At 40.0% G+C, this 15,139-nt stretch overlaps 4 protein-coding genes across 4 annotated transcripts; 2 read left to right on the top strand and 2 right to left on the bottom strand.

The window, feature by feature from the left end:
- Positions 1-991: 991 nt before the first annotated feature.
- GCK72_010984 (uncharacterized protein) lies at positions 992-5,467 on the top strand (the record flags this gene model as incomplete). The annotated part of the gene is made up of 7 exons (XM_053728142.1): positions 992-1,043; positions 1,091-1,287; positions 2,039-2,166; positions 3,489-3,717; positions 3,764-4,414; positions 5,123-5,317; positions 5,399-5,467. The coding sequence occupies 7 exons, from the start codon at positions 992-994 to the stop codon at positions 5,465-5,467; spliced, it is 1,521 nt and encodes a 506-aa protein (XP_053587719.1).
- Positions 5,468-7,465: 1,998 nt separating this feature from the next.
- On the top strand, positions 7,466-8,002 carry GCK72_010983 (uncharacterized protein; the record flags this gene model as incomplete). Its single annotated transcript, XM_003111785.2, has 1 exon — positions 7,466-8,002. One exon carries the CDS (start codon positions 7,466-7,468, stop codon positions 8,000-8,002), a length of 537 nt encoding a protein of 178 aa, XP_003111833.2.
- Positions 8,003-10,687: 2,685 nt separating this feature from the next.
- On the bottom strand, positions 10,688-11,338 carry GCK72_010982 (uncharacterized protein; the record flags this gene model as incomplete). Its single annotated transcript, XM_003111749.2, has 1 exon — positions 10,688-11,338. One exon carries the CDS (start codon positions 11,336-11,338, stop codon positions 10,688-10,690), a length of 651 nt encoding a protein of 216 aa, XP_003111797.2.
- Positions 11,339-14,056: 2,718 nt separating this feature from the next.
- On the bottom strand, positions 14,057-14,695 carry GCK72_010981 (uncharacterized protein; the record flags this gene model as incomplete). Its single annotated transcript, XM_003111714.2, has 1 exon — positions 14,057-14,695. The coding sequence occupies one exon, from the start codon at positions 14,693-14,695 to the stop codon at positions 14,057-14,059; it is 639 nt and encodes a 212-aa protein (XP_003111762.2).
- Between the last annotated feature and the right edge of the window lie 444 nt (positions 14,696-15,139).

Below are 15,139 nucleotides of genomic sequence, written 5' to 3'. Positions count from 1 at the left end.
TTTCCAAATTCCCCGAAAATTTCCCCAATTTTTTCCATTTTCTTGTGATTTTTATTGTAATTTATACGAGATTTTTTTCTTTTTCTTTTGTTCAAAAACTTGTGTTTCTCCTTTTTTCCCTTTCTTTTGATGGCCGGTAAATTATTTTTTTTTCGATGAAAATTATGATTCTAGATTTTTAAATTTCAGTTATATTCTTTTTCAGACTTTAGTCTTACCAGGATTTAGTCTTTCTCTTCTTCGAACTTTTCTTATTCAGATTTTTGATTTGGTCTTACCCGGATTTCTCTTCCCCATATTTGGTCTTCCCGGGATTCGGTTCTTTTTGAAACTTACCTTTTTCAGATTTCTCTTCTTCGGATTCTTCTTTCCACATTTTAGTCTTCTTCGGATTTTTTCTTTTCTAATTCTGTATTGAATTCTGGTGGTCCAACGTTTTCCCTGGAATCCTGTCTTCTTCTTCATATTTGACATTTTTTCAAATTTCAGATTCCTTTTTCTCTTCCCCAGATTCTCCTTTTTTCTTCAGTTTCAAAACTTTCCCAAAAAGGGACCACTCAATGATTTCATCTACTTCTTCTTCTAATCGTTTGTTGTCATATGACATCATGATGATTCAGAAGACGTAACGTCTTCAGAATCTCTTCCAAAGGCTCAAGTATGTATTATTTGTTTCTTCTTTTGTCTTTTTTCTGAAATATTTTCATAAGTTTAGAGAGGTTTTCGAGGGGTTTAAAATCTTCTTTTTTCTTTCTCTTTTTTCTTCTTTATTTCTCTGCGTCTCTCGATTCCCAACACTCTCTCGCCTCGGCCTCTTTCATCATTATGGATTAAAGGAGCAGCCGGGTTTTTGGAAGAAGAGTCACAGTAATCCCAGAAAAGGGGCGGAGCCTAGAAGAGAGGGGTGCCAAATGGGACGACGACGAAGAAGGAGCTCATTCTTGGAGTTTTCGGACGTCTTCCGACTGGTGACGTCTTCTGAATTCGGAAGATGTCGGCTGCCGATGATAGTGATGCTCTTCTTGAGAATCTTATTGCCAAGGGTGAGTACAGTAATCCTACAGTAACCAAGACTACTGTTTCTATTCAGAAATCCTTCCCCAATCTGGAAATTGGGAAGGAACTGAAGAATTTTTGAATCGAATCGTCCAGGTTCTTCTGAAATATATCAAGGATCAGAATGATCGAGATCAGAAGATTCTTGAGTTCCATCATCCGGATAAAATGCAAATGTTGATTGATTTGTCGATTCCCGAGAAGCCGGAGAACTTGTTGAAACTTGTAAAGGTGGGTTTTCTTCTTATCCAGATTCCATCTTCCCCGGATTTCGGTCTTTTTTCAAGTTTGATCTTCTGAGATTTTCCGGAAAAGTCTTCTCCGGATTTCTTGTTCTCTAGATTCTGCCTCTTTAGTCTTTTTCAGATTCCCTCTTTTCTAGACCTCAGTTTTCTTAGATTCCCAGAATCCACCTTCCCCGAATTTCGATCTTCTTAGGATTCTAAGATTTTCCGGAAAAGTTTTCTCCAGATTTCGTTTTCTCTTGAATTTCAGTCTTTTTCAAATTCTCTCTTATCAGTTTTCAGATCTAGTCTATTTATGTCAGATTTGGTCTCCTTTCTGTGTTTTTTGGGATTTCCATATTTTTCAAGATTTTTTTCTTGGATTTCTTACATTACTGAATTCCAGGCTGATCTGGATTCACGAATTTCTGAATATCAAGTTTCCTCTCTATCATTGTATCCAAATTTCTGATTTGAGTCTATTTTCGGTTCACTCGAAAACTAAAACTTATTTACGATTTCAGTGTTCCACCTTATTTTTAGAAAAAAAACTCTTCTTTTTTCATAAAAATTCCAAATCTCTCTTCTTTTTCATTTCCTTCTCCTTCTTCTTCTTCTTCTTCCATTTTTCTCATTTCATTCATTGCCTTGGGGCACAATAACCTCTTCTTCTCTTAACAAAACACTTCAACATCCTCCCCCTCTCCTCGAAATCTCGAAAATGTCCTTTTTCGAAACATAAAAAAGAGCCATTACAGAGCTGTGAAGATGTGCTCCGTTTGGGTGTACGCACTGGACATCCACGCTTCTTCAACCAGATTTCGTGTGGATTGGATTTGGTTTCGATGGCTGGCGAATGGTTGACTGCCACGGCGAATACTAACATGTGGGTTACGGTAGCGATAGGAATTTGGGAAAGGGAAAAGAAGGAAAATAGAACATGTACAGATTGGGTTCTGCCTAGGATTAAGGATTACCTGGATTTCAGATTTCATTGATTTAGTCTTCCCTAGATTTGACTTTCTCCAGATTCCGGTCTTCTCCAAGTTGTGGGTTCTCAGAAAAATGACTTCCAGGATTTCAGTCTTCTTAGATTTCCAGTTTTCCACGATTCTGATCTGTTTGGATTACCAAATTTGGCATTTCTACTACCGAAAAGCAATTTTCCAAAAAAGAAGAGTTGTATAGCAATTAAATGACAAATTTCAAGTACTGTAATGAGGTCCCCGTCGACACCCATTAAATCTAGAGCAAATGACTGAAGTTGTACAGCAAATAAAACAAAAAAAGAGTGGAAATACTGTAATTGGGTAATTTAGTCGGGGGAAGATGAGCTCTAAATGGAGATTCAAAAAAAGAGTCGAGATTTGGGAATGGGATACTGTAATAGGGTGGAATCTATTAGCAGTCCACCCCTCTTACAAGTGTGCCCCACCGCAAACGAGAGAGCATCGGCGAGAGACGCAGAGTTTTTTCTCGCGCCGACACAGATTTTCAGAGTTTTTGACCTATTTTCGCTATTTTTGGCGCGAGAAAAACTCTGCGTCTCTCGCCGATACTCTCTCGTTTGCGGTGGGGCGCAATTGTAATACATATGCTCGGCTAATAGAGGAGATGAAGTTTAGGGAAGGCGAAAATCTGAGGACAAATCCAGATAAATAGAAACTAGATTAAAAAAGAGCCTATTTGTCATAAAATGGATGCCGCACTTGCAGTTTTCCGTCTGACATGGTGAACTTTGTCAGTGTGCCACGGTTTCACTGATTATCTCACAAATTCCAAGTTTTTATGGACTGTGTAGATCAAAAGTAGAGCTTCATTTTTGTAGTTGACAACTTTTTGTACGAATACTCCCTGGAGAGTTATGGTCATTTAAATGGGACAACTCAAAAATCACCCTATTTTGCACTGAAATTGGTCGATTTGAGGGAGAAATTACTTTGTCGATATGTAACTTGCTAGGGAGTGCTTGTACAAAAAAGTTGTCAACTACAAAAATGAAATTCTACTTTTGATCTACATATTCCCTAAAAATGAGGCATTTTGAGATAACCAGTGAGGCGTACACATTCTCACAAAGTTGACTATTTTTCAACTGAAAACAGCAAGTAAGACATTCTTTATGGCTAGTACTGTAGTACTAAAAGTGGTCGTTTCAACGTTTTCTGATCAAGTTTTTTCCTTTTTCCAACTATCAAATGTTTCCAGGTTTACCTACGAAATCGCTCCAGTCTTCATCCTCATGGAGAAGTCTGTGATGACTCGTATGTGGGAGGCCGTTGGATGGGACCCGGAGAAGGCTGATGGAATCTTTGCTCCAGGAGGAGCCATTGCTAATCTCTATGCAATGAATGCGGCACGTCATCAACTGTGGCCACGTAGCAAGCATTTGGGAATGAAGGATATTCCCACTTTGTGCTGCTTTACTAGTGAGGATGTGAGTTTTCAACGGTGGACAATCTCATCAATTTCTCCATTTTCAGAGTCACTACTCGATCAAGAGTGCCTCTGCCGTGTTGGGAATCGGAGCAGATTACTGCTTCAACATTCCAACTGACAAGAACGGAAAGATGATTCCAGAAGCTCTTGAAGCCAAGATTATCGAGTGCAAGAAGGAAGGATTGACACCATTCTTCGCCTGCTGCACAGCTGGATCCACCGTCTACGGAGCATTTGATCCATTGGAGAGAGTGGCCAACATCTGTGAGAGACATAAGCTCTGGTTCCACGTCGACGCCGCTTGGGGTGGTGGAATGCTCTTGTCTCCAGAGCATCGCTACAAGTTGGCCGGAATCGAGAGAGCCAACTCGGTCACCTGGAATCCTCATAAACTGATGGGAGCTCTTCTCCAATGCTCTGCTTGTCTTTTCAGACAAGATGGATTGTTGTTCCAGTGTAATCAGATGTCGGCGGACTACCTCTTCCAGCAAGACAAACCGTATGACGTCAGTTTTGATACTGGAGACAAGGCGATCCAATGTGGACGACACAATGATGTGTTCAAGCTGTGGTTGATGTGGAAATCCAAGGGAATGGAGGGATATCGTCAGCAGATTAACAAATTGATGGATTTGTCCAACTACTTCACTCGTAGAATCAAGGAGACCGAGGGATTCGAATTGATTATTGAAAATGTGAGTTGGGCGGAGCATGGTGGGATACTATAGCCTTAGACAGAATAATTTCAGAAAAACCAGACTTGTCATAAGCCGGGCCCGGCCCGCTCGGTCCGTTTTGAAACATGTTTTGAAATTTGAGATTTTTTTGAAATTTTTGAAAAAAGTTTTCGACTAAAAAGTCAAAATTTAATCAAAGGTGAAGATTTATGATAATTTAAGCATTTTCGCTCCAAAACTTCGATAAATTTCAATAAAATTTGTTCAAATTTGAAATTTGAAAAATTTGAATTCTGAATATGCTTTCAAATTTTTCCCCGGAAATCTCATACTTGCAAACTGAGCGTAACTCGCTTTAAACTCAATATTATGAGCTGAAAAATATACCAAAATGTAGATCTCAGCGAGTTCTATGGCACTGACCTACTACGGGCCGGGTTAGAATAGATTTTTTTTGTTGCAATTTTCGCGTTTTTACACTTTTTCCCGGCCCACGACATACTAGCGACTAGCCATCCGGCCCGAAGTATGTCACAGACATAGAACTCGCCGAGATCTACATTTTGGTATATTTTTCACCTCATAATGCTCCGTTTTAAGCGAGTTACACGTCGGACCATTTCAGGGGCTTCTGACAAAGTTCGAGTGCTTTTTTCTTCAGAATCCCCATGACTTCAACTTCAGAATCCTTTTCTAAGACACCTTAACCCATCCAATTATTTTCAGCCTGAATTCCTGAACATCTGTTTCTGGTATGTGCCCGCCAAGATCCGCAACCTTGAACCAGCCGAAATGCGTGCTCGTCTTGAGAAGATCGCCCCCAAGATCAAGGCAGGAATGATGCAAAGAGGAACTACAATGGTCGGATACCAACCGGACAAACAACGTCCAAACTTCTTCAGAATGATCATTTCTAACCAGGTACTGTCAGTGTGACATTCACGCTCTACGGAACTTTTACCTGATAGTTTGATCATATCTAAAAAAATGTCTTATTTCCAGGCCATCACCCGCGAAGACTTGGACTTCCTCATCAAGGAGATCGTCGACATCGGAGAATCTCTTGAATAAATATTCCACTTGTCACAAATTCCCAAAAAAATTGCTTTCGCTTTCAATCTTTAATTTTCTTGCAACGCTTCCTGCTTCTCCTTCTTCTAGTTACCGAAAAGTCTTGACCCAAAATTGTCATTTATTCCCGAATCGATTGTACTCTTATTTATTTTCAGAAAAAAGGTTTTGTATAATAAAAGTTTTGTAGAAAGTTTCAATCTAAACTTTACAGGAAAGGAACATATTCTTGTTCAGTCGTAGCGAAGATATTCTCGAAATTTCTAGAAAAATTAATTGGTGTCCAGATAACCGGAGCTGGAATTGCAAATCGATGGATCTGAATGACCGTTTCCAAAAATGGTAGGTGGCAAATCTCGATTTGACAATCACAGTATATGCGAATGCTTTTTTGGCTGAAACCATTCAGTGTCGACCAAAAATTTATATAATTTAGCTGTTTTCCGTTGAAAATGATCAACTTTGAGAGGGTATTCCGGTATGCCTGATTGATCCACAAAGAAAACTTTATATGGACTACACTGATCAAAAGTAGATCTTTATTTTTGTTGTCGACCATTTATTTGTACAAACACTCTCTAGCAAGTTAAAGTCAATTAAAGTAAGCCGGTCAAAAATCACACAACTTTGCACTTCGCCGGCCTGTAACTTGCTAGAGAGTGCTAATACAAAAAAGACTAACTACAAAAAAAGTTCTACCTCTGTTCTGTATAATCCATGCAAAATGTTCTTCGTGGGTCCATCCGGAATACGAGATATCCTCTCAAAGTTGGACAATTTCATCTGAAAACTTTTTCCTCGTCTTATTTCTCCAATTTTCCAATTTTTTCTCTCATTCGAATTCAAACAAACTTACTTTGTTTCAATTCTTGCAGCAGGGTTCCATTTTTTCTTTGTTCTTCTCCCCTTCTTCTTCTTTTTCCCTCGTAAATCATCTCTTTCCTTAGAAAACCTCTCGTCGCACTTTTGCTGGTTTCAAAGATATACTTCCGAAGTGTTCCATTTCACACTGACGTGTTTTTCTTTTAGTTTTTCGTTCCAAACGGTAGATGCAGTACCATGCAGCATTTTGGCCTTTTCAGTTGAAAATCCCCAACTTTGAGAGGGTGTTACACTGAGAGTTGTGGTCATTTTAAGGGTACAGCTTAAGGGAGAAATTACTTTGAACAAAAAAGTTGTCAACTACAAAAATGGAGCACTACCTTTGTTCTGAATGGTTCATACATAATTTACTTGTTGGGACAATCATTTGAAACCGTAACACCCTCTCAAAGTTGGCAATTTTCAACTGAAAAAGGCAAATTGAGCTGTTTTGTATGGCGACAAGTAGTACCTGCACCTTAGTTGGGAACCCCCTCCTTTGGCGCTACGCCATTCCTCTTCCTAGTCTTCCTCTCCTCTATTTTCCTCTTTCCATCCGCGTCTCCACTTCCAACACACTATTTACACCTTTGTCTTCTTCTCTGTCTGAATACTTCTCTCTTTTTGAATTCGAAATTGCTCATTCTTCTCGTTTATCAGTTGATTTTTCAGATGCTCTGCATCTGAAGCTTAAGATTCTGATTTTTCGAAGTAGTCTATGCTTTATTTTTTATGAATATCCACTGCGGAACTTTCTGGAAATTGGAGAATTTCTTTTTCGTTTTTTTATGTATTCGTCAGTGAGAACGATTTCTCATCCTGATTTTTCATAAGTTTCGAGGAATTTTTCGATTTTTATAAAACTTTGGAATAAAGTTTTTGAGGCAAATTCACAATTTTTTAAAAATTCCAGAAATTTTTCATTTCTGAAATTTGAAAAACTGTCCTCTAAAAAATATAATGCAGAACACAAAAAATTAGTTATTCATATCGAAAATTCGTATTTTTGTTCGAAATCTTTACCGAAATTTTCAAAAAAAAAAGCACTTCCCCTCACTCTTTTTCATTTGATTCTCATCTTTTTCCTCACCGTTCGCTCAATTTTCTTCAGTTTCAGAACTTGGAACCACTATCAGCATGACTGATGAACCAACTGAACCCGTAAAGTACTTCAAATTGGAGTCCAAAGAGAACACAGAATTGAAGATTTCTGCTTTGGCTGCCGAGCAATCGGGACTTCTATCAAAAATGGTCAAACATCTCGATTTGTCTGCTGACTACGAGAATATGGAGCCGATTCCAATCACGAATATCTCTGAGAAAACATTGGTCAAAGTCATCGAATGGTGTGAGAAGCACAAAGAGGACCCGATGCTCGAGGATCGTCTTCCAGACCCTCCCGTCGTTGTTATCCCCGAGTGGGACCAGGAATTTCTCCAAATCGATAACGTTGAATTGTTCGATTTGATCGTTGCTGTCAACTACCTCAATATCCAGAGATTGATGAACTACGCTTGTAAGAAAGTGGCGTTGATGGGCAAGGGAAAGTCTCCAGAAGAGCTTCGTGTCATCTTCGGAATCCCGACTGATGAGGAGGATGCGGAGATGGAGAGAGCTGCTGCAGAGAAGATCAAGGCGGAGAGGGAAGCTTCTGCTGCTGTTAATTCTCACTAATCTTTTGATACGATCTCTTTCTGATTTCTGATTAATCTATGTTGAAATTCAATAAATTTATATAAATTGGAAAATAAATGTCGAATAGAATATAATATTTCAGGAGATATGGGGAAAGAGGGCCACGTTACCAGTTAAGTAAGACTTTGATATGTTTCCGATTGAAAATTATGCGAAAAATGCCTTCGATTTCTGAAACTTATAGAATTTCGGAGTGTCCTATCTTTTTGACGCACCCAAAGAAGCGATTTCTGAGCACAGAGCATCTCAAAGTTGCTCAATTTAGATGAAAATTTCCGACAAAGGGTTTTTTGAGATTCTGAATCGAACTGCATTCACAGTTTTTTGATAACTTTATCAGCTATTCTTGAAACTCCGTTCTAGGGGAGGGGGGTGTCCTATCTTTATGACGCGCACTGTACTCCACAATAGTTTGTAAACGTTCACAATTTTTTGCGGAAGTCTAGCCAAACTTTAGAAGAGATGCCACAGATTCTCACAAAATATGAAACTTTGAGTTAAAAACGTTTAGTTAAAAAGTGAAACTTTAGAGTTGTCTACGTTGATGGACTGCAATTCCCAAGGGAGTGATTGTGCAAAAAAGTGGTCAACTACAAAAATCGAACTTTACGCTTAAGACAGTTTCGAGTCTTGAGTCAATACTGCTGGAATAGAAATCATCACACACTCTGATGAGTGACGTATTTGTATTCCCACAGACCATCTTCTCTGGGATCTTTCTCGAGTGATGACGTTTCCGTGTAGTGTCTGCACATAACTGGTCTCTATTCTATTTATTGATTCTCTCTCACTGCCATTTTTCTTTTTTTTTCCAAAACTCCTTTCATCACAATGTCTCAACATCCGCTCAAACTACTCCATCTCCCTCTCGTGGTTCTTCGAAATGTTCTACAATTTTTGAATCCCATTGAGTTGTGAGTGTTTCATCAGGAATCAAAACATATCAATGACAATTCCAGATTCGAACTATCTCAATGCTCACGAAATGCCCTCTCCGTGATCCCCCTATCCGGTAGCAAAAATTTGAAACACTTTTTTAGTGCTTATAACAATCTCATCCAAGCGAATTATTCTCTGCATGGAACCCGTACTTTTATGGAGACTACAGTAAAGATTTGCCATCGGTCAGAGAATGAGCTCATTAGTTTCTGGGATAATCGACATGTCGGATTGAAGTCTGTCTTTTTCCATGTTTCAAAAGTTTTCAAGTGTCCCATTGAGTGTGCGAAGTTTTCATCCGCGTGTCCAGCAGCGATCTATATGTCGATTATCGATTTCATCAGTAGCCGACAGTCTGAAATCAAAGAACTGTATGTCGGCGGACGAAACCTTACAGATGAACATGTAACTGAGATATTCGATAAACTCAGAGTCACTGATCATCTAGCTATGCGTCATCAATTTTCTAAGCCTCCATTAATTCCATTGAACTCGAAATCCATGTTTATCTCGAACTCATTTTGGATCACTTCTGAACACTTGAAATCAATGAATAACTGCACTGTAATTAAATTAGATCGGTGCACATTAACTGATCATGATATGACATCGTTTCTGAACGACTGGAAATCAGGACAGTTTTCAAATCTTCAATATTTATCCATCAAAAGCAGCTTTCTTAGCAAAAATTTTACTGCATTCGGACTACCGTCACTTCAGGATACTGTAAATCCCAAATTTTTTGTAAAATTGTAAGAATATTTGTGAATTGTACTCGAAATATTTTCAATGTTTTCAGCATCTTTGGTTTGTCAAGATCTATTTATGGAGCTGTTAATGTTCAAAGAGATGGTGGGATTGTTGCAAAAGTTAGTTTCGACGATCAAGATGGGGATTTGCGAATTCTGGTGTTGTAATAATTGTGTTTCTGTTTCATTGTTGGAATTCTTGATTTCGAATAAATATTTATTTTAATAAACTGGTCCCCTTGAGTAGATTCTCTAAATCACCACACTCCGATGAGGAACTTTTTTTTTCAACTGAAAAAGTGACAACGAGTATTCCAGGTTCGAACTATCTCAATGCTCTCATATCACTGTCAGGTAGCAAAACGTTCAAACTTCGATTAGATCAGTTGCTTGACAGCATTGTGGTTGATAATCGCGTATTCCGTGTCTCCCAAAAACTAATAACTCGAAGTATCCTCCACAAGTAACCAGAAGTTTCGTGGAAACCACTGTCGATGTTTGCAAAGTTTCTGATTATTATGATATAATCAGTTATTGGGATGATCATTATATTGGATTGGCTACAGTACTCTTTCATTTGTCCAAAGTGCTCAACTCTCCTATTGACGGCTTGTTTCCAAACGAAACGATGCCTGCTGATGTCTACATGTCAATTATCGAGTTTATCAGCAAAAGACAGTCTGAAATCAAGATATTAAAAGTTTCTGCCAATTCCTTAACATACGATAATGTCACAAAGATATTTGACAATCTGCAGAGACCTCTGAGCATGAGAAAGTGAGCTCAGGGAAATCTGACAGTGTGCCACCATCTGCGTAACCTATGGCAGGGTCGATTCAGTCATTGATTTTTCGAAGATCTACGAAAGAACAATATATGTTCGAAAATTTTCATTGACAAATACAAAGTACTGGAGAGAAGACTTTTAAACATAAAAAAAAGAAAAAGGCAAAGGCAAAGGCAAAAAGTCAATTATTCAGCTAGCAGCAGCAGCATCCCCGGCACCAGCAGCAGCTTCAGCTCCGGCAGCAGATGGTCCGGCCTCTCCAGCAGCAGCAGCAGCAGCTTTTTCAGCCTCCTTGGCCTTCTTCTTCTCAGCAGCAGCCTTCTCAGCAGCCTCATCTTCCTCGTCAGTTGGAATGCCGTAGATGACACGAAGCTCTTCTGGAGACTTTCCCTTGGCCATAAGAGCAACTTTCTTGCAAGCATAGTTCATGAGTTGCTTGATATCCAAATAGTTGGCAGCAAGAATCAGATGGAAGAGCTCATCATTATCGATCTTGAGGAACTCCTCGTCCCATTCTGGGATAGTCACATTCTTTGGGACAGTGTCGTCGTCAACTGGGATCGGCTCCCCTTTGTGATGCTCACAAAATTCGACAACTTTGACGAGAGCGGGTTTTTTGATGTTGTCCATTGGAATAGACTCATTCATTTCAGCTCCTCCATGAAGATTTGACACAAGATCATTGAGAGTTTTCGATTGTTTGACGGCCTCAGACGAGATCTTCACTTCATCTCCATCACATGACTCCAACGTGTAATAGACAGTTGGCTCGGCTGGCGCAGCCTCAGCAACTGGAGCAGCGTCGGCAGGGACTTCAACTGGGGCTTGTTCAGCAGACATCACGATATTGAGTAAGAGTTCTGAAAAAAATCGATAAAGGATGGGAAAGAAACAAGAAGGAAACTGGTGAACGAAGAGAGGAGAATGGAAGACGACTGCTCACGAAGAGATACAAGTGAACTAATGAATGAGAATGCGGCGTGGATGGATAATCTGGTGGTAGTAGGGCGCATCTGTACATTTTTGGCGGGAAAATAAATTTGCTTCTGGGAGGACATCTGATTCATCTGTCCATGGAATGTTCGAGAACAAAGAATCATGAGAGAGCAAGAGAATGTGGGGGGACACAGACTGTCACAAAGATCCGAATTTCTATGAAAAGAAGTAAGAGTATACATAATTGTTTCCAATTTTCTTTTAATTCCCCATTTTTCAGTGTTCTCAACATAACAAGAAGAGTGATTTATGCTGGTATCGATTTCCAGAAATTTTAAAACTTCACCGAAATAAATCTTTTTTCGCGTTTTTCTGTGCACTCGATGGCATTCAAACCATGATATCTGATCAAGGTTGTATAGATTACTTAGTGGCGTTAAACAACTCTACGTACTGCTAAGAACAGGAAGACAGACAACTATGAATAATGTTCCCCTGATCCTATATCTGTTGAGTTCAGAACGGAATCAATCGATATTATGTTACATTATTTGTTCGTGATGCTAATTCTCGCTTTTTTCCCACATTACCCGTACTCCTTACATTGATTTTTACTCTCATAGCCTCCGATTAACACTGAATAGGTCATCTCGATGTATTCATTCTGTCTGTGTCCCCCCACATTCTCTTGCTCTCTCATGATTCTTTGTTCTCGAACATTCCATGGACAGATGGATCAGATGTCCTCCCAGAAGCAAAGTTATTTTCCCGCCAAAAATGTACAGATGCGCCTTACTACCACCAGACTATCCATCCATTCTCATTCATTAGTTCACTTGTATCTCTTCGTGAGCAGTCGTCTCCCATTCTCCTCTCTTCGTTCACCAGTTTCCTTCTTGTTTCTTTCCCATCCTTTATCGATTCTTTTCAGAACTCTTACTCAATATCGTGATGTCTGCTGAACAAGCCCCAGTAGAAGTCCCTGCCGACGCTGCTCCAGTTGCTGAGGCTGCGCCAGCCGAGCCAACAGTCTATTACACGTTGGAGTCATGTGATGGAGATGAAGTGAAGATCTCGTCTGAGGCCGTCAAACAATCGAAAACTCTCAATGATCTTGTGTCAAATCTTCATGGAGGAGCTGAAATGAATGAGTCTATTCCAATGGACAACATCAAAAAACCCGCTCTCGTCAAAGTTGTCGAATTTTGTGAGCATCACAAAGGGGAGCCGATCCCAGTTGACGACGACACCGTCCCGAAGAATGTGACTATCCCAGAATGGGACGAGGAGTTCCTCAAGATCGATAATGATGAGCTCTTCCATCTGATTCTTGCTGCCAACTACTTGGATATCAAGCAACTCATGAACTATGCTTGCAAGAAAGTTGCTCTTATGGCCAAAGGAAAGTCTCCAGAAGAGCTTCGTGTCATCTACGGCATTCCAACTGACGAGGAAGATGAGGCTGCTGAGAAGGCTGCTGCTGAGAAGAAGAAGGCCAAGGAGGCTGAAAAAGCTGCTGCTGCTGCTGCTGGAGAAGCTGGACCATCTGCTGCTGGAGCCGAGGATGCTGCTGCTGCTAGCTGAATAATTGACTTTTTGCCTTTGCCTTTGCCTTTTTCTTTTTTTTTATGTTTAAAAGTCTTCTCTCCAGTACTTTGTATTTGTCAATGAAAATTTTCGAACATATATCGTTCTTTCGTAGATCTTCGAAAAATCAATGACTGAATCGACCCTGCCATAGGTTACGCAGATGGTGGCACACTGTCAGATTTCCCTGAGCTCACTTTCTCATGCTCAGAGGTCTCTGCAGATTGTAACGATTATTTCTCGCGCATTAAAACACCCCCAAGTGGTTCTCTCCATAGTGTGTATACTCGATCTCTTCGAAATCTGCTCGAGCTTTTGAATCCCATTGAGTTGCAAGTTATACATAAATAATTTGTGGTAATTTTTAGTATTTCATTTTCAGATTCGAACTATCCCAATGTTCCTTGAAAGTAACTAATATCATACTACAAGCCGGATCCAGAAATTTCAAATTACAACTCAATGGCTCATTGGATTGTATCACTGTCAATGGATACATATTCCGAGTGGACGATAAACTCTTTCAATGGAGAGGCAGTAGGATTTTTATGGAGACCACTGCAGATGTTTGTTATGCTTCTGACAACGAATTCAATAGTTACTGCGATGACCCTTATATTGGATTAGCTACAGTATTCTTCCAAGTGTGCAAACTATTTGGTTGCCGATAGAATCCATTAGTTCCACTGATGACATGTCTGCAGAGATCTTCATGTCAATTATCGATTTTCGACTCTTCTTTCCCCCATTCTCTTCTATCACAACAACCCAACACATTTTTTAATTAAAAATATATATAATGTGCCATACGAGCTCGTTGCTCTCAAAGATTCCATCAGTTATGCATACACAATACAGTGTGCCACCATCTGCGTAACCTATGGCAGGGTCGATTCAGTCATTGATTTTTCGAAGATCTACGAAAGAACGATATATGTTCGAAAATTTTCATTGACAAATACAAAGTACTGGAGAGAAGACTTTTAAACATAAAAAAAAAGAAAAAGGCAAAGGCAAAGGCAAAAAGTCAATTATTCAGTTAGCAGCAGCAGCATCCTCGGCTCCAGCAGCAGATGGTCCAGCCTCTCCAGCAGCAGCAGCAGCAGCAGCAGCTTTTTCAGCCTCCTTGGCCTTCTTCTTCTCAGCAGCAGCCTTCTCAGCAGCCTCATCTTCCTCGTCAGTTGGAATTCCGTAGATGACACGAAGCTCTTCTGGAGACTTTCCCTTGGCCATAAGAGCAACTTTCTTGCAAGCATAGTTCATGAGTTGCTTGATATCCAAATAATTGGCAGCAAGAATCAGATGGAAGAGCTCATCATTATCGATCTTGAGGAACTCCTCGTCCCATTCTGGGATAGTCACATTCTTCGGGACGGTGTCGTCGTCAACTGGGATCGGCTCCCCTTTGTGATGCTCACAAAATTCGACAACTTTGACGAGAGCGGGTTTTTTGATGTTGTCCATTGGAATAGACTCATTCATTTCAGCTCCTCCATGAAGATTTGACACAAGATCATTGAGAGTTTTCGATTGTTTGACGGCCTCAGACGAGATCTTCACTTCATCTCCATCACATGACTCTAACGTGTAATAGACTGTTGGCTCGGCTGGCGCAGCCTCAGCAACTGGAGCAGCGTCGGCAGGGACTTCTACTGGGGCTTGTTCAGCAGACATCACGATATTGAGTAAGAGTTCTGAAAAGAATCGATAAAGGATGGGAAAGAAACAAGAAGGAAACTGGTGAACGAAGAGAGGAGAATGGGAGACGACTGCTCACGAAGAGATACAAGTGAACTAATGAATGAGAATGGATGGATAGTCTGGTGGTAGTAAGGCGCATCTGTACATTTTTGGCGGGAAAATAACTTTGCTTCTGGGAGGACATCTGATCCATCTGTCCATGGAATGTTCGAGAACAAAGAATCATGAGAGAGCAAGAGAATGTGGGGGGACACAGACAGAATGAATACATCGAGATGACCTATTCAGTGTTAATCGGAGGCTATGAGAGTAAAAATCAATGTAAGGAGTACGGGTAATGTGGGAAAAAAGCGAGAATTAGCATCACGAACAAATAATGTAACATAATATCGATTGATTCCGTTCTGAACTCAACAG

Source organism: Caenorhabditis remanei, chromosome III, assembly GCF_010183535.1.
Source record: "Caenorhabditis remanei strain PX506 chromosome III, whole genome shotgun sequence".
In the NCBI taxonomy this organism is placed as follows: Eukaryota; Metazoa; Nematoda; class Chromadorea; order Rhabditida; family Rhabditidae; genus Caenorhabditis; species Caenorhabditis remanei.
This window is presented reverse-complemented; position numbering and strand designations above follow the sequence as displayed.